The sequence below is a fragment of the Rhododendron vialii genome, chromosome 2a, assembly GCF_030253575.1.
Source record: "Rhododendron vialii isolate Sample 1 chromosome 2a, ASM3025357v1".
Lineage (NCBI taxonomy): Eukaryota > Viridiplantae > Streptophyta > Magnoliopsida > Ericales > Ericaceae > Rhododendron > Rhododendron vialii.
This window is the reverse complement of record NC_080558.1, coordinates 4,255,024-4,278,279: the sequence shown is the minus strand read 5'-3', so window position 1 is coordinate 4,278,279 and position 23,256 is coordinate 4,255,024. Positions and strand designations below refer to the sequence as shown.

The window sequence follows — 23,256 nt, the reverse complement described above, 5'->3', positions numbered from 1 at the left end:
TTTAGCAAATATAGCCAGGTCATTCGGGTGCAGTCATCAACAAATATCACAAACCAACGGACACCAAAGAGAATAGATAAAGGAGACGATCCCCATACATCAGAATGAATTAAAGCGAAAGGTGTATCACTTTTATTCATGCTTATTGGATAAATAGCACGATGACTTTTGGTTAAAATGCAAGTATTACATTGAAATTCAGAAATCTCCACATTGGAAAATAAATCAGGAAACAAATGCTGTAAATAACCGAATGAATTAGCACCGCACAATTTAAATCTGTAGTAACTTGGCTAACGGATAACAATTTGTGAGATAAAGAGGGAACAAGTAGAGTATTGGGTAAATGAAGAGAGGGTGATAGGGTCACAGATCCTGCCCCTGTGACGGGTGAGACCACTCCATTAGCATTCGCAATGTTTGTGCGCCGTGGAAATGAGTAGTGGGAGAAATCTGTGGGATCAAAAGTCATATGATCCGTGGCCCCAGAGTCGAGGAGCCAAGCACCACTATTCACATCGTGGCGATGACCAAGCAAGGCATAACCAAGGTTACCTGGATCCGAATGAGGACAGTTCAGTTTAGATGAGCCGATAGGCGGAATGAGAGAGAGATAAAGATCAGCTGCCGCCACAGCAGCCTTTCCCGTGCCTTCAGTAGTACCGGTAGTGTCTCGTTTTTTTCGAGCTTGGAGCTCGTGCCACCAATCGGGGTACCCATGCAACTGGAAGCAGTTTTCCCGTGTGTGCTTTGGACTGTCACAGTGAGAGCATTTGAGACTACCGGATGAGGTTCGGACCTTGGAGGAAGATTTCCCAGTATGTTTAGCGGCTGACCCAGTGGAAGATGATCCAATTTGAAAACCTCTCGAAGCAAGCACCGCCCCTGGACTTGGTTAGTGGTCACTGGTATTCATCACTGATTGGCGAAAAGCCTCCCTACGGACATGGGCATATGCTTGCTCCACGGTGGGGAAGGGGTGCATATGTAATACGTCACTCCGAATATTATCCAACTTGTCGTCAAGACCATCCAAGAACATATAGACCCGTTCTTCTTGGAGGAGATTATTATAAAGTTGAATATCGGCAGGACATTCCATCGGATTGGGATGACGGAAATCGATCTCACACCTGAGGCCTTGTAAGTCGGTATAGTATTTCTCCAGGGAGCCACCCACTTGAGAGAGATGGGAGACACGACGCCGGAGGTCATAGACTTGAGAGGTATCTCCACCATCAAAATAGGTGGTAGCGACGGAATCCCAAACCAGTTTGGCCGTGGGAAATCTAATAAAATTGCCGATCAGCGCCGGATCCATGGAGTTGATCAGCCAGCCTTTGACAATGGCGTTGTCAATACACCACTTGCGGAGGGACGGATCGGTCGGAGATGGCTGAGGTAACTCGCCATTGATGTAACCCAACTTGTCTTGGCCGGAGATGTACATCTCGGCAACTTGGGACCATAAAGCATAGTTGGAACCATTCAACTTAATGCCAATAGGAACAGCCGCAGGTTCAGTAGGTACGTTCGGAGCCTGAGCTTTGGACAAAGCCTCGGTCATCTTGGTGGTAAGTAATTCATAGAGGAGCGTATTAAGGTCGGGGCTCGATTCATCGGACTTCTCCGGGGTTTTGTTCCCCATACCAGAGGTTTGAAGGTGGATGGGAATGAGGGACTAGAGATTGACGGGAACCGAGAGCCAGGAATTGTGTGGCTCTGATACCATGTAAACTTTGTATATATTCATTCATACTTTTACAGAGATGGAGGTACAAATAAATAGAGAGATTAGCAACCCTAATTTGGCTATACATATTTTATGGCTATAATCATGGTTGACCCTTGATTGGAGGAATTTGACAATAATATTTATTCCTAAAATCTCTGTAATTAGTTCCTTAATCTACTACTCACGCCAACATGTCTTACAAAGATGAGGTCAACGAGTTGGTTTAAATAGCTTGTGATGAGCATTTACAGGATTACAATTCCAATTCTAGACTGCTGGGAACCAGTTCAATTGAATCAAAGTATCCGTTTAATTACGTTGACCAACTTGAATCTTGCTAGCTAAGGATTGCCCCTCTTTTCTATAGTAAATTATTGTAATTATAGTGGTTATCCTAAGATCACGTGTTTGGTTCAGAATCAATCTATATAAGCGTATCTTGTCATATATGTTGCACAAAAGTGCGTTTCGATATTCTCAGTTGCTTGGTATTTGAGTTGTTATTGTTATAGATGTTACTAAATTTTAGTGACTAATGGTTTTTTAATTTTCAGTTTTATTGAGCTTGTTCTTGCTAAAGAAAGGATATTTAATTTGTCTTGTAATAGACTTCTTCACGCTCAGTTCGTTTGTGAATCCGACGGTATTGATGTGGGGGTCCAAAAGCCAGGTGAGTATGTAGGAATTCCGTCTTTGTTCGATAGGGAAAGATCCTAAGGACCACAACCAAATCATTCAAAGGTAAACAAAACTAAAAAACAATAACTGAAACCACTCCATCACAAAATTAACTGCAAATGAATAAGACAACAAAGCGCAGTAACCATTGTCTTGTAAGAAAGTTCCAACTCTCCTGGCTTTTGATTGAATCCTCTTTCAAATAAAGCTATACCAAGGGCATCACATTTTGCCCTAAAACACTTCCCTACAATATGGCAATAGGAAGCAAAAGCTCAAAATTTTGTAATACCAACAAGACGAGAGCGAACACCACAAGAAATTTGGTGAACATCAAGAACTACATTTGATTCTAAAGGTTTATGAATCAGGGCATCCTGCTTTGTAGGGTAGGGACTCCTGGATCCATCATTTGTGTCGCACCAATCCTCTCCCCATACACTTGTTCTTACTTGCATATTTGCACGTCCAGAACCGACATCTGAGCTAGGAAAATTCAAAGAACTATCACCGGCCGGAACTTGAATCACCGGGCGCCCTACCGCGGGCAATACTTGAAGTGTACTCTAAGGTTGCACCGAAAGGACGAGCACTGAGAATGAAATCACTGCCACCAGCACGTAGCTGCGGTAATTAAAATATTCAAGGAGCTGAATTCATTCTTGGTCATTTATTGGTATTATGGATGTATGTCTTGGATAAGGAAACAAAGGGCAACAACAAATGCAGAATACGGTGATGGAACTACATTTGGTTGATGACTTCATTCATGTATGATAATTGCACAGTTGCACTCAACAACCAAATCAAATAGTATTCTTCTCTGAATGATGCCACAGAATTGATTTCAAAACATGTTTGACAGCTACGCATATTTCTTGCCTCATGAGAAGATGAGATTCAAATGACGGAAAATGTGATTTGTTGGCAACTACATTACTGCACACACCGATGAAATTCATTATCTGGTAACACAATGAAAACCTCCCGAAATTTGGCTTTGTTTGGAACTCAAGGAAAAGAAAGGAAAATTTAAAAAATTTCTCTTCTATTGTTTGATTGGAAGAGAAAGAGAGAAGAAAATAAAAATTTCAAGTTTCGTGAATAGTAAATTTTCCCTCTCATTTCCCTTCTCTTTTCTTTTCCTTTCTTTTTTTTTTTCCTTTCATTAAGTTCCAAACGGAGAATGGCTCAAACTAACCAGATAATGTTCAGCTTACTTGTATACAAATTTTGGATTTTTTAGTGTCCACCCTTCTTACATATCCACCCTCATTACATATTCACCCTCAAATCCACCCTCCTCCTATATCCATCCAAAATCAAATCCTCCATCCAAACGGGCCGTTAGGGTGGACACACTACAAGAAAATCATTCTATGGCAACGGTCGAAAGCGTTGCCAAAAAACCCAAAAACCGTTGGTAGAGACCCGTTTAGGCTATACCAATGGTTCGGCCAAACCGTTGCAATACATCCGTTGCTGTAGAGGTATAGCAACGGTTTTGACGAGCGTTGGTACATATTTTTTTTTTACCAAGTTGCTAAAGGCAATTTTCATTTTAAAAAAAACCAACCACTGTGTGACATAAGCCTCCATGTGGCACTGACGTAGCAGCCACATGTCGCCCGCGTGGCACTGACGTGGCAGCCTACATGACTCCCAAGCCCACGTGGCGCCCGCGTGGCTGGCGAAATATCCTTGCTCCTCTTGAGAATCGAACCTCCGACCTCGTGTGTGCGCGCACGTGCGCGAACCAACTGTGCTAGCCTATAACTTGTGAAAAATCATACACCTTTTAATATTTATACTAAACTAACTGGTTTTTTGTAATTCTTTTTTTTTAAATCCAGTTTCTACTAACGGTTAATGAAAACCGATGCTATAGACTAGTTTATAGTAATGGTTATTGGAAACCGTTGCTATAGTCTAGTTTTTAGCAACAGTTTTCATAAACCGTTGCTATAGTCGAATTTTTAGTAACGGTTAATGAAAACCGTTGCTATAGTGTTGTAATCTACTAACGATCATATGAAAACCGTTGCTATAGTCCTGTTTGTAGTAACGTTGTGTAAACCGTTGCTATACACCATCTATACCGACGGTTTTTTCAACCGTTGCGAAAAAAACTGTTGGGAGATCTTGAATTTCTTGTAGTGACACAAGGGGGTGCTATGATAGGCGCGTAAATGTTCATATACGCGCCTCCTAATTTATCATTGTTAAGTCTATTTGTTTTAATTCTTGACGCTTAATGCTTGATGTTTTTTGTGTTGTAGGTATTTAGAGAGTGTGATACAAAAATATGAAAAGTTGAAATGTTAAACAGTGTTCAAAATTGTGCCGTTCGAATTCAGTTAAGTGGAGAAAATAAAGAATGGGACTTATATGCATTAGATGGGCCCAGTGTTAAAAGTTGGTTTGACTACTGGGGGGCCAAAAAGGAAAAATAGGAGTTGGCTTAAAGTAAAAAGAAAAAAAGAAAAGAAAATAGGTTTTTCTTATGTGGACAATCAGCAGCTTATAAAAGGGATCAGTACTCACGCACGAAGGACTATTCATTCTTTTTCGGAGGCATAAACGTACAGGGGCTGCCGAGATCTGATTCCCACGGACGAAAGCAAAAAACAGACGGGAGGGATTGCCATCGCGATTCTTTGGTTCGATTATTGTTTAGTTTTCTTTCAGTTTTCCTCCTTTCATGTTATTTGAAATTTTGTTCAATTGTTCGCACTCCGATAATTCGTATTGATTTTCGTTTTTTATCAAAATAGTTCGTTGGTTCTTGTTTAACTTAGATCCTGTGTTTATTTTATATTCCGAGCAGTAAAAGCATGTTTCAATCTAGGGTTTTTTTGTTTATTGTTTAATGATGAGTGAGTAGTCGTATAGGTAGGGTCACGGGGTGATTAGCACGTCGTGGCTAGTTCGGGCACTGCTCCTATTTTCAAATGATAAAAAAAGAGATTTTAGATTGAAAAATACTTCCCGTGGACGAACCCAAGCATTGTCGGAGCCCATGTGAAAGGGGGAATGGGGGTCCAAAACCCATTCTTCGCTGCGCATGGGTATACGGCAACCCTAAGGTTTCGCATCTTGCGGGGTATCTTTTCAATATAAAATTGAATGTTTTTAAGAACACCAAATGGAGCAGGTTGATTTGGACTGGTTACGAGTGCTACGAACCCTACGACCAGACCTTCTTTTAATTATCTGAAAAGTTCAATTATTTCGTAAGTTTAGTTAATCTCAATCAAAACTACAAGGGGTGGCTACCTAAGAGCCAGTTTAAATAAGTAACAATCCGAGTTTTAGTTAGTACACATCACCGTCTCTGTGGATTCGACTCCGGACTTACCGGATATTGTGCTACGTCGGTTTCAACCCTACGCTTGGGACAACCCATTATTTTAGGACTAGAAAATCGTCAAGTATTTTTGGCGCCGTTGCCGAGGACGGTAACGTGTGTTAAAGAATTCGGATAGTTAGTTTTATTTTTGTTTTTATTTTTAATTTTGTTTGAGCCATCATAGGTAGAGGTGCGCAATCCTCCATTGTAGGAAAGCAATCACCTTTAAAGCCTAAGTACTACCGAGACAATACCAGGCGTCTCGTAGCCTTTGAGAGAGAGCCGATAGTAATTGTGGAGGGAGAGTCTTTTAGTGGTGATTCTTTTGATATCAGTGGCCTTTTCGTTGATTTAATAATTGAGCCACCAATAGCAAAGCCACCGATGTTGATGTGTGCACACATACATCCTGAGAGGACCACTCCTCTCGGTCCAATAGTTCTACCGACCGAGACGGTGGAAGCACGTAATGCTTTCACCATAAAACCTTGTACGCACAATATCCTTCCCCTATTTTATGGGAAGGAGAATGAGGATCCGTATGAGCACGTCCGTCATTTTGAGGGGTTGGTGCGCACCCTGGCCACCACTACTCAGTGGGAGAATGCTTGCCTTAAGCTTTTTCCAGCCTCGCTCATGGACAATGCGGATAAGTGACTGTGGATGCAGAAGCCACAGTCTCTCAGGACGTGGGCTGCTGTCCGAGATTTATTTTACAAGAAATATTTCTCGGAAAGTAAATCGAAGTACCTGACTCGCCAAGTCCAATCATATAACCAGAAAGAGGGCGAATCGTTTTTAAGGTGCTAGGAGCGGTTCAAGGATTTGCTGTTGTCCTTACCGTATCATGGTTTCATGAAACACCAGTTGGTGTCATTTTTCTATTTGGGCTTGGATGTTGCTACAGTCCAACAAATGGAGTACCTCTGTAAAGAGGAGGATTTTCTAGATAAGTCCCCGGACGATGCGTGGGACTTTCTTGACGAATTGGCCGAGAAATACCGAAGTTGGGAACTTTCCGACCTTAGTGATAGGGCCATAGCTGCACAGGGACCCAGTGGTTCTGGCATTTTTCTATCGAGTGTGCGAGAGCATAATGTCCAGTCTCAGCTGGACAAAATGGCTGAGCAATTAGAGGACTTGAAACTTAAGCAAGTCCAACAGGTGAACGAGGTGAGAGTCGAAGAGGTGTGCGCGTTGTGTGAGTGTCCGGGGCATCCAGTCACTGCTTGCCCTGCATTTCCCATAGTTAAGAAAACCTACCATAGCAATCAGGCTGAGGTAAATGCGATTAACCAACATTGGGACCCGTACTCAAATTCCTACGATTCAGGGTGGGCCCATAACTCACTTTTGGGTTGGAGGGATCAAAAAGTCCCAGTGCAACCCCAAGTACCACCTCAGCAGCAGATTCAGCAGTTCCGGCCTCCTCAAGGCCAAATGACCCAGTTCCGTTACCCCCCTCAGCAGCAGCAAGGGTTTGGTCCTTCATCTTTTGGACCACCCCCTGACATTAACCATCCCCCGTAGGATAAGCAAACTGATGAGATGATGAAGGCTCTTATGCAGTCTCAAATTAGCTTTACTGAGCAAACCAAGCAGGCAATTGGTGACATAAGGACCCAATTAACCCAGTTGATGGCTGCAGTTGGACAAGTCCTGCAGGAGAAGGGAAAGTTTCGTTCTCAACCTCTAGCTAATGCCGCCGGTATTCATTATGTGGGCAATTATTCGAATCTCAATCTGGAAGAGGCTAAGGCGATCACCACTCTCAGAAGTGGGAAGGTGATCGACAAGGACTTACCCCCAAAGCAGAAATTAGTGCCACCCTCGGTGCCGATAGCTATTCCAACAGTCGTTCCAGACTTGGGAAGTGTTTCTGAGGTAGAGAAAGATGCGAAGTCTCCTGAAGTGGTGGTGCCTGCTCATGCAGCACCCACTACTCTAACGCCACCCGTTGCTCCATATCCAAATCGCTTGGTGGCAAAACCTAAGGCCAATGTGAACTTCCAGATTCTTGAGTTATTCAAGAAAGTTCAATTTCCTATCTCGTTGATGGAAGCCATTGATGCCATTCCTCAGTTTGCAAAGGTTTTGAAGGATCTGTGCACTTCAAAACGAAAGATTAAGAGTCAGGACAAAGTGCTCCTGACGGAGCAGGTGAGCTCCATTTTCCAAGCCAATATCCCAACCAAGTGCCAAGACCCTGGTTGTCCCACTATCCCTGTAACTATCGCAGGCTAGAAATTTGATAAGGCTTTACTGGATTTAGGGGCAAGTGTCAACTTACTCCCTTATTCAGTATACTTGAAGCTAGGCTTAGGCAATTTGAAAGCCACACCGGTCACGCTACAGTTGGCTGACCGGAGTATGAGAATTCCAAAGGGGGTGGTGGAAGATGTTTTAATTCAAGTGGGCGAGTTTCTTTTTCCAGTCGACTTCATTGTCCTGGATACATGCCCAATACCGGAGGTCTTCGAGAAGACCCCTATGATCCTTGGCCGTCCATTTTTAGTTACCTCCAGTGCTGTCATGGATTGCAAAACTAGACAAGTCCAATTGTCGTTTGGGGACTTGAAAATGGAGGTGAAAGTGTTTAATGTAGATAGCCAAATCAAGGATGATGAAGGAGTGTATGAGGTGAGTTTGATCGACACGCTGGTGCAAGAGCATGTCGATAATATTTTGTATAAGGATCTTCTGGAGATAGTCAAGGAGGCATCATTCTTAGATTCTCCAGAATTAGGGAGTTTGATAGAAATGCTTGCAATCGAGAATGTCTGTGGCACTGTTTGGGACTCAGTTCTTGACCCGCTGGGTGTCCCATTATCTTAAGTTTCGACGGGTAACTTTTACGTACCACTCTCTTCATTAAGAAGTGGACCCGGCTCCTAGCGATAGGGGTACCCATCATTGACTTAGGTTTTGGGCACAATCCTTGTTTAATTATTCTTTTATTTTTTGTTAATCAGTAAAATCCAAAAAACAAAAAAACAAAAGGAAATTGGAAAAATAAAAAATTAGCATAATGGTCTGGTGTAGCCACCTGGTCGAAGCTATGTATGTAGTACTTAGGAGGTTGGGTCTGACGGCAGGAGCGTAGTTAGCAGCGAGAATTCTGTCTGAACCATCTGACTTTAATGTCCAAACTCTGTGGAGATTGCTTCACAAACGGGGTGGTGGGTAAGGAATTTGGAAGCCCCAGAGGGAGTGACAGCTTAATAGATGATGGCACTACTTCTCAAGATATCTTTGAATCTTATGCATACTGTCCTTTCAACAACTAAGGAACCACAGTCTTGGGCTAGGGAGAAAAGTAGTACTCGTGTCTTTCGCGTGAAGAAAGTGGATGGTTTAATTTTTAATCTTTCATTTTATTTCTTACCTTATTTATTTCTTTTAATTATTTTTCTTGCTGTCTTAGAGGCTAACATTTTGCAAATTGTTCGATCCAAGTTGGGGGGTCTCCCTCTATCTATAATTTACTCTGCTTAGCCCCTCTTTTTCGAGGTGATATCTATCCTTTCTTTTATTTTTATGTCCTATCTTTATTTTTTCATGCTTTCAATGCGGACATTGAATAGTTCAAGTTGGGGGAGAGATCACTTTGTTCTTTATTTTGTTAAAAAAAATTGAAAAATGAAAAAAAGAAGGTGGAATTCTTTTTGCATGGGACTGAAAGCGGTTGAGATTGGCTCTTCATTGATTGAGTTGGAGATGTGATAGTCATTTTTTGATTATATTGTGGTGGCATTGTAGTTCTTTTTGCTAGCTTGTTGTGAAGAGTTTGTCATGGCATTTATTTTTAGCACATTTGCACTTCACGTCTATTTGGGTTTTGGTTGCTTGTGAGCTATGACTTGATTATTCTTGATGGCTAGTATAGTAGAGACTTATGCCCCATGTGAGTTTAGAGTTTTATCTTTTCTTGAAGTGGTGTCAAATAAACTCTTGTTTGTCATGGAAAAGCAAATTCGTTGTTGATCTCATTATCTTTGTCGTCAAGTGTTGGGAATGTTTTGAATTGCCTACTTATCTCTTGGATTTGAAAAGTTGTATGGTTTTGTTGCCCATTAGAGATGATTATAGGCCATCTTTGCTATTTAGAGCCGGTTCGTTTCTTTTCTTTCATACATTTATCTATTGTGAGCCCATTTGAGCCTCTCGCATGATACCCTTTTTTTTGTTGAGCCCCTCTATCTATATTGTGTCTTGAGAAGACTTAGATAATTGTGTGGAGGTATATTTTTCAGAAGAGAGAGTAAATGTAGTGAGAATTGAGTTTTATTGATTGATGATCTTTTCCATAAAAAAAAAACATAAAAATAATAATAAAAAAAGAGCAAAAAGGGAAGACACCATTTTATTGGGGAAAGTAGAAATACTTGTTCTAAGTGAGTTTGTGTTAAAGGTAGGAAAGAGAGATGTGGCGGAGTTGAAAAAAATAAAAGAAAAAGAGGGCACGCATCTTTGTATTTGCCCTATGTGAGTTGTGGTTAGCCTATTCTCGGACACTTGAATTTTTACCTAGTCTTGAGACATTTGCCCTTACCTGAGATTATAACCAAAATTGAAGTCCTATTTGATCCTAGGGGCAATGGGCTGTGAATTGGTGGTTAGAGAGAGTTTTCAATACTTGGCATTCTGTTCATGAGATTGTGTGTCCACTTTGTAAAGCTTTCTTTTCGTGTCAACTTGTGTAGGATACTTTGCTTTCATTTACATAATTTCCGCCTGCACATATTGATATGCATCTTGTTTCAAGTGATTTCATTTGTTGAGTGTATGACACGGTGAGATTTGAAGTCGAGACTCTGTCCAGAGAGAACTTTTGGTTATTTTTCACTTGTAACCGAAACCCTTATTCACACACGTTGAGTATCGGTGCCATGACTTATTTTTCTAACTTGATAATATTTAGAACTGCTTATACCCGTTATCTCTTTGCGATGGCTTCATGTTCTTTGTTTGGGTATCATTGAGCTGTTTTACGATTTTTGGATATCATGTGAAAGGATTTACGGTGTTTTGTGGATGATCACTGCTGAAAACCCTCACGAGACATCACTCGTCCTACCAGGGCCGCCTGGAGGTTTAAAAGAACTATCAGTTTTAATTTGTTTTCTTTAAATTGCATTTTATTTTCTTTGCTCGGGACTAACAAAGTGTAAGTTGGGGGGTGTGATAGGCGCATAAATGTTTATATACGCGCCTCCTAATTTATCATTGTTAAGTCTATTTGTTTTAATTCTTGGAGCTTAATGCTTGATTTTTTTTGTGTTGTAGATATTTAGAGAGTGTGATACAAAAATATGAAAAGTTGAAATGTTAAACGGTGTTCAAAATTGTGCCGTTCGAATTCAGTTAAGTGAAAGGTCTGGATTGCAATTGGGTAATGATTGGCGAGCCAAATTGGCGGAGGATTAGTTCAGTGAAAATAAAGAATGAGACTTATATGCATTAGATGGGCCCAGTGTTAAAAGTTGGTTTGACTACTGGTGGGCCAAAAAGGAAAAATGGGAGTTGGCTGAAAGTAAAAAGAAAGAAAGAAAAGAAAATAGGTTTTTCTTATGTGGACAATCAGCGGCTTATAAAAGGGGATCAGTACTCACGCACGAAGGACTATTCACTCTTTTTCGGAGGCATCAACGTACGGGGGCTGCCGAGATCTGATTCCCACGGACGAAAGGAAAAATAGACGGACGGGGCTGCCATCGCGATTCTTTGGTTCGACTATTATTTAGTTTTCTTTCAGTTTTCTTCCTCCTTTCATGTTATTTGAAGTTTTGTTCAATTGTTCGCACTCCGATAATTCGTATTGATTTTTTCTTTTTATCAAAATTGTTCGTTGGTTCTTGTTTAACTTAGATCCTGTGTTTATTTTATATTCCGAGCAGTAAAAGCATATTTCAATCTAGGATTTCTTTTGTTTATTGTTTAATGATGAGTGAGTAGTCGTATAAGTAGGGTCGCGGGGTGATTAGCACGCCATGGCTAGTTCGGGCACTGCTCCTATTTTCAAATGATAAAAAAAGCGATTTTAGATTGAAAAATACTTCTCGTGGACGAATCCGGGCATTGTCAGAGCCCAAGTGAACGGGAGAATGGGGGTCCAAAACCCATTCTTCGCTGCGCATGGGTATACGGCGACCCTAAGGTTTCGCATCTTGTGGGGTATCTTTTCAATCCAAAATTGAATGTTTTTAAGAACACCAAATGGAGCAGGTTGATTTGGACTGGTTACGAGTGCTACGAACCGTACGACCAGGCCTTCTTTTAATTATCTGAAAAGTTCAATTATTTCGTAAGTTTAGTTAATCTCAATCAAAACTACAAGGGGTGGCTACCTAAGAGCCCGATAAATTAGTTAAACCTGAGTTTTTAAGTCAGCACACATCACCGTCTCTGTGGATTCGACTCCGAACTTACCGGATATTGTGCTACGACGGTCTCCGCCCTACGCTTGGGGCAGCCCATTAATTTTGGATTAAGAAATCGTCAAGCATGCTACGGGGTGTTCGGGCCCTTTCACAACTCCAAATACCCCCATTAATTATAGTACTAGAGTTTGAGGTTAATGTGGAAAAGTAGATTGCCCCTGCAAGTCTCTCGAGGGAAGAAAAAGTTCATAAAGTTCATATATATGTGTGAAAAAATCTCCTAAAATTTCAAGTTAGCAACCGTTTATTTGGTCGTGGGTACAAGATTGAATGGTGGTTATGTATATATCCACGATTTCATCTCATTCTCAAAACTAGAACTAGATAGTAACAAATATATTTGGAATATATTTTTTTGTTACAAATGTAGAAATACATATGATTCGGACCCCTGCTGCTTGACCGATTTCTAGTCCTAAATTAATGGGTTGCCCCAAGCATATGGCTGAAACCGATGCAGCACAATACCCGGTAAGACCGGAGTCGAATCCACAAAGACGGTGATGTGTGCTAACTAAAAACTCGAGTTGATTATAATTTAACTGGCTCTTAGGTAGCCACCCCTTGTAGTTTGATGCTGAGATTAACTAAATTTATGAAATAATTGAACTTTTCAAATAATTAAAAAAGAGGTACGATCGTAGGATTCATAGCACTCGCAACCAGTTTCGGACTTATCTGCTCCATTCAGTATTCTTAAAAATATTCGACTTTAGAGAGAAAAAGATACACCGAAAGATGCGAACTTTTATGGTCGCCGTTTATCCATGCGTAGCGGAGAATAAGTTTTGGACCCCCATTCTCCCGTTCACATGGGCTCCAACGATGCCCGGGTTCGTCCAACGAATGTTCTTTAGTAACCTAAAATTGCTTTTGCATTATTATTCCAAAACACGAGCAGAACGTGTCCGATCTGATCACTGTGTGCTAATCACCCCACGACCCTACCTTTACGACTACTCACTCATTATTAAACAAAAAATAAAATAAATCTTAACTTGCATCATGCTTTTCACTAGGGGTAAAAAAATAAATAAAAATTTAAGTTAAATAAGGATCAACAAACAACTTTTATAAAGAACAGAAATTAAAATAAATTATCGAAATGCGAGTAATTGAACAAAATTTTAATAACTTGAAAAGAACAAACTTGAAGGAAAACTGTCCGGAGCAGAAGTGTTGCAGCCCCCGCTCTTTGTTTCGTCCGTCAGAAAAAGGTCGTGCTGTGCGCAACTCCTTTTTCTCCAAGTTTTTTTGTCTTCCGTGTGAATTCTCCCAAAAGCTGCTACGTAAGTCAGTAGGGAATAAAGTTGTTTAAATAGGAGTTGAAAGGTTTAATCACACAAAGACCCTTGAACTTTATGAAATAATAAATCAGTAATTCATCTTCAAACACTTTGCATTTAGACTCCAAGTCTCTTGTATCTTTCGTTTTAATCTAAAATCTCGAACAACGAGCTCGAATAACCTATAAAAAATAAAAGAACAAAATAAATATCAATTAACAAAAATAAATGAATAACAAATGTAATTTGAAAGGCCAAAATATGTATATTTGGCACTTATCACCTGCTGAGTACTAAACTTGCTTCCGCCACTAAATTTGCTGGCACGATTGTATCATATGCATAATTTGGACGTGTTCTATAATAGTCAACAAATATGTCGCTGTCAATGTGTAAACTCTTTGCCGGTAAAGTATTGAAACTTGGAACTGAAGAAATACTAGAAACTGGACAAACATGTCACTGTCAATGTGTAAACTCTTTGCTAGTCAACAAATATGTCATTTCTTCTTGATTAGGTCTAGAAAATGTGTCAACTTTGAACTCAGCATTGGGAATCTTTGAACTCTCTTCTCTATGCCAAATGCACAGCAAAAGAGTAACAGCCAATCCCAAATGTTAGTTACCTAGTTTCAAACGGATTGAAATGTCCATTCCGGTTTGTTTTTTTGTTTTTTAATTTTTGGTGATTTGAATTGTATAGGAGTATTTTCTTAGAACTCATTTATAATAATAAGCATGTAAAAAATTACATTGATCAGATACTGTTTGATATTATTGAGGAACACATTGTATACTGCAAAAAATCGAAAAGTGAAGTATGATAACCTCAATCAGAACCCATTTTTCACAACATATATGTACTTCAAAAGTTAATGTCTCCATTGCACAATTTGTTACCGCGTAAATCGTTGGGAGTACATCGTAACTCTTAAGTCACGCCCCTTGGAGGATCTGGATCCAACTTTAAAACACATTTTTGTCCAAAACTGTTTGATGCATATGGGTCTATGTGCATCCAATTATTCTGTTTTAAAGCTGTGTGGCTAGACTTTTGGTGGTGTTATGGTCATGTGCTGACGACTGCCGTGTGTCTCATTTGCTCTGACTTTTTGATCCTTTGGGAAATTCACAAGACCAAATCAAATCCATCACTATAAAAGCGGTTGCGAGGGTGTAGGAGTTGCAGAGTCAACTACTTTACCGTTTGGAGTCTCCCATTCGTTTCCTCATCAAAGCCACTCTCGCTTTCTCGCCCTGTCATCATCTCTCTCTCCATCCATTCAATGATCTTAGGGGTCTAGGATTCAAACCCAGATATTCAAAGAAATAGTTTCGAACCGAATTAGGATCTGCACAGCCAAATTTTGCTGCTTCTTTTCTTTTACTTGAGTTTTGCCAAAAATTCCAGCTTTAATTTTTAATCTCTTGTTTCATCTTTTGATTTAGGCGAAGTATTCTGTCAATCTCGTGTGTTTTTTTTTTCCCTATTGGTTGAATTTAGTAACTGTGTGTGGGCCGCGCCTGCGAACAGTGGCGAGTCGGACATGGCTACTGAAGATTTCTGCTTGAATTTGTCGCCCTTACCTTCCCCTAGGTGGTCGCGGCTGTGCTTCCCTCCGTCGCCACCACGGCCTTTTCTACCCTCGTCCAGTTCAATGGTCATGCAGTATCAAGGGTCTAACCAATCCATGGACAATCCGTCACAAAATCAAGAGAGTGACGACATGGTTGGCCCAGCACCGTACTTGGCCGGAGACTCTGCGCTGTTGCAGCAGCTACGTCAGGATTGGATCGAGGCGTCAGATTGGAGGCCAAGAGGGGGAATTATGACGATGAACAATCAGGGCTTTGAAGAATCGAATATGGGTTTCTATTTCCCTCCGTCGCCCACAGACTTCCCTCTGTATCCTCCGATGCCAAGTGTTTTTTTCGTTTCTAGTAATATACAGGACATAAGCTTGGCATTGTCTTATCAGCACATACTTGAGGACAAGAGCGGTGCGTTGCATGTGCTCAACTCGGTGGAATTCAAGGACATCGGTCCGATGTTCGACGGCTTTGGGTCTTACGTGGTGAACAAGTTCGGTGATTTGGATCCAATAGCAAGGGCGGCGGGCTTGGTGCCCGAAGACATGGAGTCGTTGGTGAATAACATACTGGATGCGGACTACGACTACGACGAGAGAGAAGTGACATTAAGGCGGATCAACTGGTTGGAACAACACGACGAGGACATCGTTGACCAGCCGGTCTACGAACAAGTGGGCGTGGCGCACCAACTAATTCAGAACAGGGGCGGTGAGTTGGATGTGATCATAGGAGGGGGAGTTTTCAAGATCAATGGGCTGGAATGCAGTGATGATCAAGGCTCGCCTACGTCTCCGGAAACATTGCTTATTTTTCAGGCCAAGTGCTCCTTTAGAGTGTGGCTGGGACACGACGGCCAATGCGTGGCTGAAACTCGTTTAAGGTGTAGTCGCCTCAACATTGGCAGTTTCACAACCGTGGCGGACGCCGTCTCAGCTTATGAGCTGGTAGTAAGGTCGAGTGGATGGGAGGATCTTACTCGTTTCCTTGAACTCTTAGGAAATGAAAACAGATCAAAATTGCCACTGCAGTTGCCACCGCCAGCACAACAAGAAGAGAAACCAAATGAAGATTTTGGATTGGTGTGTTGCAATGCCTCGGGGAATGATGAAATTGAGGCATTTGGAACTGAAAGTGCAAGAACAGGGGATTGTGTAATGGCAGATCAGGCTCGGTTGAATTCCGGATGTTTCGGAAAAAGGAAAACAAACGGAAAGAACCCAGGGGAGGAGAGAAGAAACAAGAAAACAAATGAAGTAAGAATAGTCATTCCTCTTAAGGAAATCTCACAAACTAAGGGAATGCATCTTAAAGATGCTGCAAATCATTTCAAAGGTACGCATATATGCACTCCTCCAAGAAATGAAAACCTCAATTTTGTTTTTGTTTTTTTTCCCAACTAGATAGATTAGAAGGGCGTACAAAGTGTTCCAAACCCCTACATATGTAGGACTTGGGAAAATGTTGATGTAGCACCTCTGCAAGCAGGGAGACTATTTTCAAAAATTGAACTCATGATCTTAGTCATGGCCAACCTTAATCTTTGGTGCTCTAAAGCGAAAATAATAATGGAGACTCTTTATGGACTTTTGCAAACAAAATATAGATTAAGTAGATAAATTACCTTTCAAAAAACAATACAAATACTTGACAAATAATAGAGCAATACAGGGTTTCAAAAGCATCACTTAAATATCACTATTCTCCAAAAATACGAACATTATGAGATTTTAAAAGCATCATTTTAAATATCAGTCTTCTCGTTTAGCATAATGACATTAACGAAAGTCCCTTCATATTTCAAAATATTTTCTTGCTTCACACAGTATATCTTCAAGCATTCATCACCTAAACAATATAAATTTGTTTCTCATTAAACCAAAAAAAAAAAAAAAAAACCCAAAATATCCATCGCGTGTAGTGGCAACTTTAGGAAATATTCTTCATAGGGTCATTCGTGAATTGCTTACGACATATAGCTTTACATTAATCAACAAATAATCTTTTCCTCAAAAATTGAAAATTAAATTATAGATATGCTTATGCATTACAGTCATATACATTAATATATTATATAGTAAATTTACAGGAGTACTCTCTCCGGTTTTTTTTCTTTTTTTGGCTAAGCTGATACAAGAGGGAGGGAAAAGATAGGAGTACTCTCTTCCATTCAAAACTATTAACGGCTAGCTTTTAATTAAGTGAAATTCTATTTCAATAAATAAACACAACTCAGAAAAATACAATTATTGTCAATTTACCTAGTAACATAAACGCTTTTAGTTTCTATCATGTTCTGTCCCGCTTGCAGTTGAAGACCTCAAGTTTACAAGCTATATTTGGAGACAAACACAAAAAATATACCAGATCAAAGAGAAGAAGAAACGAAGTGCATACAAACCCTACGACATAAGAATTAAGAATCGTGGTAGCTAATGTGAAGGGTGGTATGCTCTGAATGCAAATTATTTTTTTTTACTCAAACATTTATTTTGTCGACATTGATATTGGAAATGCGGGTTGGAGTTGATTTGGTAGGATAAATATTGAGCTTTTAATTCTTCCTTATTGTAGTTAGCCAATCTACACTGAAGTATGCTTGTCCGGAGTATGGTATCCCCAGATGGCCACCTCACAAGCTTATCAGTCAATCTCACCCCGAAGAAACTCCTGCGCTTGTTTTTTTTTTGCTTGACAAACAAAACTTTTTATAAAAACTCGAAAGGGTACATCGAGGGCAAAATAAAAGAAAGCATACAAACTAGCCCATCCAACACAATGTTGAACAGACAAAACACCTCAACAAAAATTACAACTTAAGCTTACGAATGCCATCGAGGTACACCTTAAACTCCTCCACCGAATAAATCTTGATTGCGAACTTGGCCTTCATCCACATTGCAACTCTAGTTTTTACCAATTCCCCCACCACCTCAAAACCCATAGTAGCATTGTTAAACACATAGTCATTCCGAACCAACCACAGAGACCACAGTGTAGCATAAAAGGACGCTTCCCACACATTTTCTCCAGATTTCTAAACTTGGTATCAAACCACCACAAAGCCAAATCTGATAACGATTTTGGACATACCCACGAAACATGCCACCAATCCAAAATTATAGACCAGATTTTCCAAGAAAATTGACAATGCAATAACAAATGATCCGGAGTTTCCAAATGCAAGGAGCACAAAGGGCACGAAAGCGATTGGCCCTCTTGTATGATATTCCTCCTGGATAGCACTGATCTAGTTGATATCCTATCCTGAATTGCCATCCACGAATAGATTTCCACCTTAGGAGGGCAGAGGTTCTTCCAAAGAGACCCCAGGACTTGGTTTCTGGAATGAACACTCTTTTCCCATTGAATGTACACAGATTTTGATGAGAAGCGTTTATCATCAATCCACTTCCATTGGAGCACATCCCTCTTGGTTTGATCTATATGCACCAACTCCAGTCTACGATGTAATTCCTCTGATAGGTTGTTCTCCCACACATTTAGCCGCCTCCTTCGATACCGTAACTTCCATAGCAAATTTCCTGATTCTTCCTTCACTGAACTAACCGAGCTCTCCTTTTGGTTAGAAATAAGAAATAGTCTGGGGAATTCTTCCTTGAGAGACCTATCCCCCATCCAAACATGGTCCCAAAATGAGGTCTCCGTGCCCGAATGAACTTGAATACGAAAGCCCTCAGAAAGAACCGATCCAACACTAGAAGAGGGGTCCCTTAGAGAGCAAATATCCCTCCAGATGTTTGTATATGTGACCGGACCTAGGTAAAGCAGGGAACCAAGCTCCCTGAGGCAAATTGTACTTTCCTTTGATAACTGTAACCCAAAGAGAGTCTTTATCCTCATTAAATTGCCACCACCATCTGGACAACAAAGCCAAATTTTGCTGAATCACTCTCCGAACTCCCACGCCACCATACTCCTTGTTCTTGGCTACTATATCCCATTTCAGTAGATGCACCTTCTTCTTTTCCACTGTGTCCCCCCAAAAGAATTGTTTTTGAAGCTTTTCAATAGACTTTGCCACAGCCACGGGAATCTTGAAGATAGACATAAAGTAGGTTGGCAAATTGGTGAAAGATGAATTGATAAGAGTGAGTCTCCCACCATACTCCTGCGCTTGTTGATCAAGAGGGAATCCCACAGTTGAATTCTGATACTCTGCCTTCTAATCAAGTTACTATTGACACAAGAGTTGTTGTAAAGGGAATTCACCCTCTGCTATTTTTGCCGACAGCTCGATATGATTACCTAGATGAGGATTTTGGCAATGAAGATGAGGCAGTTGCAATGGGGAGCGAGGGAACAGGGGAAGGTGAAATGGAAGAGGATCAGATGAATTCCAGGTATTTGGGAAAAATGAAAATGATGGAAAAGACCTCTGGGGGAGAGAGAGGAAACAAGAAAACTACTGGAGTAAGAATTGCAATTCCTTTGGAAGATATCATGCAGACCAAGGAAATGCCTTTTAAAGATGCTGCAAAGCATCTTAAAGGTACGCTAAAATTCATGCTCCAGACCTTAATTTTAGTTCCCATATTTGAAGACCCAACAAAAATATGGATACATAACTTTAGTGGAACACTCTTTAAAAACATACCCAGTGGATAGAGGACGTATGTTGAGTTTTAGTAAGTTATGGCGACTTTTAATTGAGTTCGCTTTAAGAGAGGGGTTTGTTTTGAGTATTTATGCTTATGTGCCAGGTATATATCTCTGAGGAAATTTAGTACTACTATTTAACAGACTAACTCTTCAACCGTTAATGGCTTAATTCGTAAATAAAAGTATTTTACCCAACAAAGAAAAGACATGATCGATTATCAAAACGACAATGTCGATAGTAAATCATATATTGCTTTTTTTATCCCAACAATATATATGTCCTCCTGACCGGCATTTGTAACCTAATACAGTACAATTTTGCATGCTTTTAAATGAGATCTATACATATATGAAACAATGAAATTAGTTGTGGACTTGCCACAAAGCCTAAACAAAGTCATTAACAAAGGGAACAAATGGAGAATTGTGCTTAGTAAATATTATTGTTGATGTGCTCTGAATACAATATTTTTTTTTACTTAAACCATATTTCATGAAAATAGGAAATGTGGGTTGGAATTGCTTTGGTAGATTAATATTGAGCTTTTTAATTCTTCTTTACTGCAGGTGGCCGATCTACACTGGAACACAACCTTATATCTTGCCCCAACGAAACTCCCACTGTTGTTGATCAAGAGGGAATCCCACAATTGAATTCTGATACTCTTCCTTTTGATCAAGCCTTGGTGGCTACCATTGACACAAATACTAGTGTTGTTGTAAAGGACATTCCGCAGCCACAGTTTTCGTTGACACATCGACAAGATAACCCAGATGATGATTTTGGTAAGGATGAAGTTGAGGTAGTTGGAATGGTGGGTGAAGGAACAAGGGATGGTAAAATGGAAGAGGGTCAGTTGAATTCCGAGTGTTTGGGAAAAGGAAAAAGGAAGGAAGAAACTTCAGGAGGCGATAAAAGAAACAAGAAAACAAATGGAGTTAAAATTGCAATTTCTTTGGACGACATCTTACAAGCTGAAGGAATGCTTCTTGAAGATGCTGCTAAGAATTTCAAGGGTATGCATAATACAGTACTTCTTAAAGGAAATTAAAATTTTCAATTCTGCTTATAATCTTGCCTCTTTGTGTTTCAACTTGCTTAATAGCTTCAAAATGGTGGTGAAACTTGCTCCAACCATGCTCTGAATAGATCTTCAAATTATAAATATAAATTTTTGTTTCATTTATGGAGACTCAATGCTAAAATGGAGATGGGATCTCCATTTCACATAGAAGATGCTTATGACCAAGCATGCGTAGATCCTATTGTCAAGTATGGACAATAGATCCACATAGGATATTTTTATTAGACCTTAAGAAATCGAACCTAGAATTTTGTAAGGAAAGTTGAATTTGAGAAAGAAATGAATGAGACCATCAAAAGTACTTGAGATATAAACGGGATAATTATAGATCACCTGGGTTTAGCTCAAGTGACAGGAATTCAAAATTTCTCTTAAAGACCAGAATCTTGAATGTATGATTGGTGATATGCTCTAATTGCATCTTTTGACCAAAACATAATTTTCTAAATCTTCAAAATGGTGATGAGAACTGGAGTTGCTCTTGTCGAAGAGAGAAATATTGAGCTTTTTGGCTTCTTTCTTTTGGCAGTTAGTCAATCTACATTGAAGCGTGTCTGTCGAAAGTATGGTATCCTCAGTTGGCCACCTTCCAAGGGAAATGAGCATATCAGTCAATCTCACACTAAGGAATCTCCTGCGGTTGTTGATCAAGAGGGAGTCCAACAGTTGAATTGTGATATTCTGCCTTCTCATCAAGCATTGGCAGTTATTGTTGACACAAATAGTGTTGTTTCGGTTGTTGATCAAGAGGGAGTCCAACAGTCGAATTGTGAGATTTTGCCTTCTGATCGAGCATTGGCAGCTAATATTGACACAAATAGTGTTGTTTTAAAGGCAAGATGGGTAGATGATATTATAGTAAAGATTCGTCTTCCTAAGCCTTGGAAATTGGCAGAGCTAGAGCAACAAGTGAAAAAGAGGCTGAAAATTGATGCTGGAACTTATTACATTAGGTACAAAGATGAGGAAAATGAGCTTATTACTATATTTTGCGATGAGGATTTAGAGGAATATATATCCAATCCTAGACCGTTGAACACCTGTTCGATAGAGGTTTTTCTTGTGCCAAAGTAGCCTATATATTAATTACCCGTTGACCAACTTGAATCTTTGTCATAAAGCATTTTCCCTTCTACTGTAAAAGTGTTAGTTTGCTATTGTTGTAGACTTGTAGTCTTGTAGTTAAATGCTTCAAATGGTATATTTCACCCTATGTTCTCCACTTACTAGGATTTTTTTGTTTTTTTGAGCTTTGATAATTTGTGTGCTGAATAACGTTAAGGGAGAAAGGGAGACGGAACAAAAGTGCTAGGGATACTTTGTCGCGTAATCCGATTATCCACACTCAGATAGTTCATTGATTCCACGGTATCACTTGATAATACTTACAAATTATGTGCGTGTGTCAATTCTGACACATCCTCCCACTTCGCTTTAGGAAACATCCTCCCACTTCACTTTTGAAAAGTAGTCACAGAGCAGGTATTTCGTTTTTGAAAAGTAGTCGCAGAGCAGGAGTAGTAATTGTAGAAAAGTGGGATGAATCCTCAATTCTTTTCACACCAAACCCATCAATAAAAGGGGGCGATATAATGACCCTTTTGTCAGACGGACAAGGTTTTTGGTAAACGAAGAATAAGGATATGATAAGAGATGGTGGATATGTTATAAGTGGGATTTGTTGGGCCTGAAATACTCTTGTAAATTTGGTTACACAATGTTACTTTTTGCAATCGTTCTAAAAATAGATTTGCGGATGGATGCTAAATGCTATAAAAGATTTAGTTGAAGCCTTTGCTAACACCAATTGGTTGAAAAAACAGTCCGATATGATTAGCTAAGAGGAAGGATTAGCTAATATACTAGGTTTGAGAGCATCTCCATTAATTAACGTATTGCAAAGAATGACAAAACCCTTGCCGCTTTCCTGAGTTTTTCTTTTGCTCTCTGTTTCTCTCGAATAACCATAGCAGCAGCAGCAAAAGTAAACTTCAGAGACTATGCCTTATTTTGGATGGTGTTTTGAAAATTTTTTAGTTAATTTTTAGATAATAAGTGGAGAAATGAGAATAATGATAGGAGAGTAAGCAGAGAAATGAGAATAATAATTAAAAGTAAAAATAATAAGTGTTTTTTGAATTGATTTTTTTTTTTTCAAAATACAATCCAAATAAGGCATAATAAAAGTCTCCTGACTTTCTTTTGTAATTATATCACTAATTACTAGATGCCCGTTTTTGTTACTCCTATTTTGGAAATTACTAGATAACCCCAAGAATAATGGAGGGACCCATCCAACATGTTTTTGTTCACTGTCGGATCAAATTAGGATCTGGTGCTCATTGGGTGGCCTCCTTTGCTTCAGGATCACTACCACAGAACTGGGTTTCCATTACCCCAGCTGTCCTTTTAGCTGAATGTCGTTAGGTAAGCTCTCGCTTTCCTTTGCCACTCAAGTATATTGCAAGGA

General features: G+C 39.8%; 1 protein-coding gene across 2 annotated transcripts in view; it reads left to right on the top strand.

Moving 5' to 3' along the window:
* LOC131315533 (protein NLP7-like) overlaps nt 1–21,945 on the top strand; it is a 57,556-nt gene extending 35,611 nt beyond the window's left edge. Inside the window, exons 2-4 of one of the 2 annotated variants that reach the window (XM_058344643.1) lie at nt 20,269–20,718; nt 21,316–21,524; nt 21,621–21,945. In XM_058344643.1, the coding sequence (XP_058200626.1) occupies nt 20,269–20,718; nt 21,316–21,524; nt 21,621–21,860 (899 nt within the window). In that variant the 3' untranslated portion in view covers nt 21,861–21,945. Of the gene's footprint in view, nt 1–20,268; nt 20,719–21,315 lie in introns of both variants that reach the window. The other variant, XM_058344642.1, reaches the window with a different exon arrangement.
* The last annotated feature ends 1,311 nt before the right edge of the window (nt 21,946–23,256 follow it).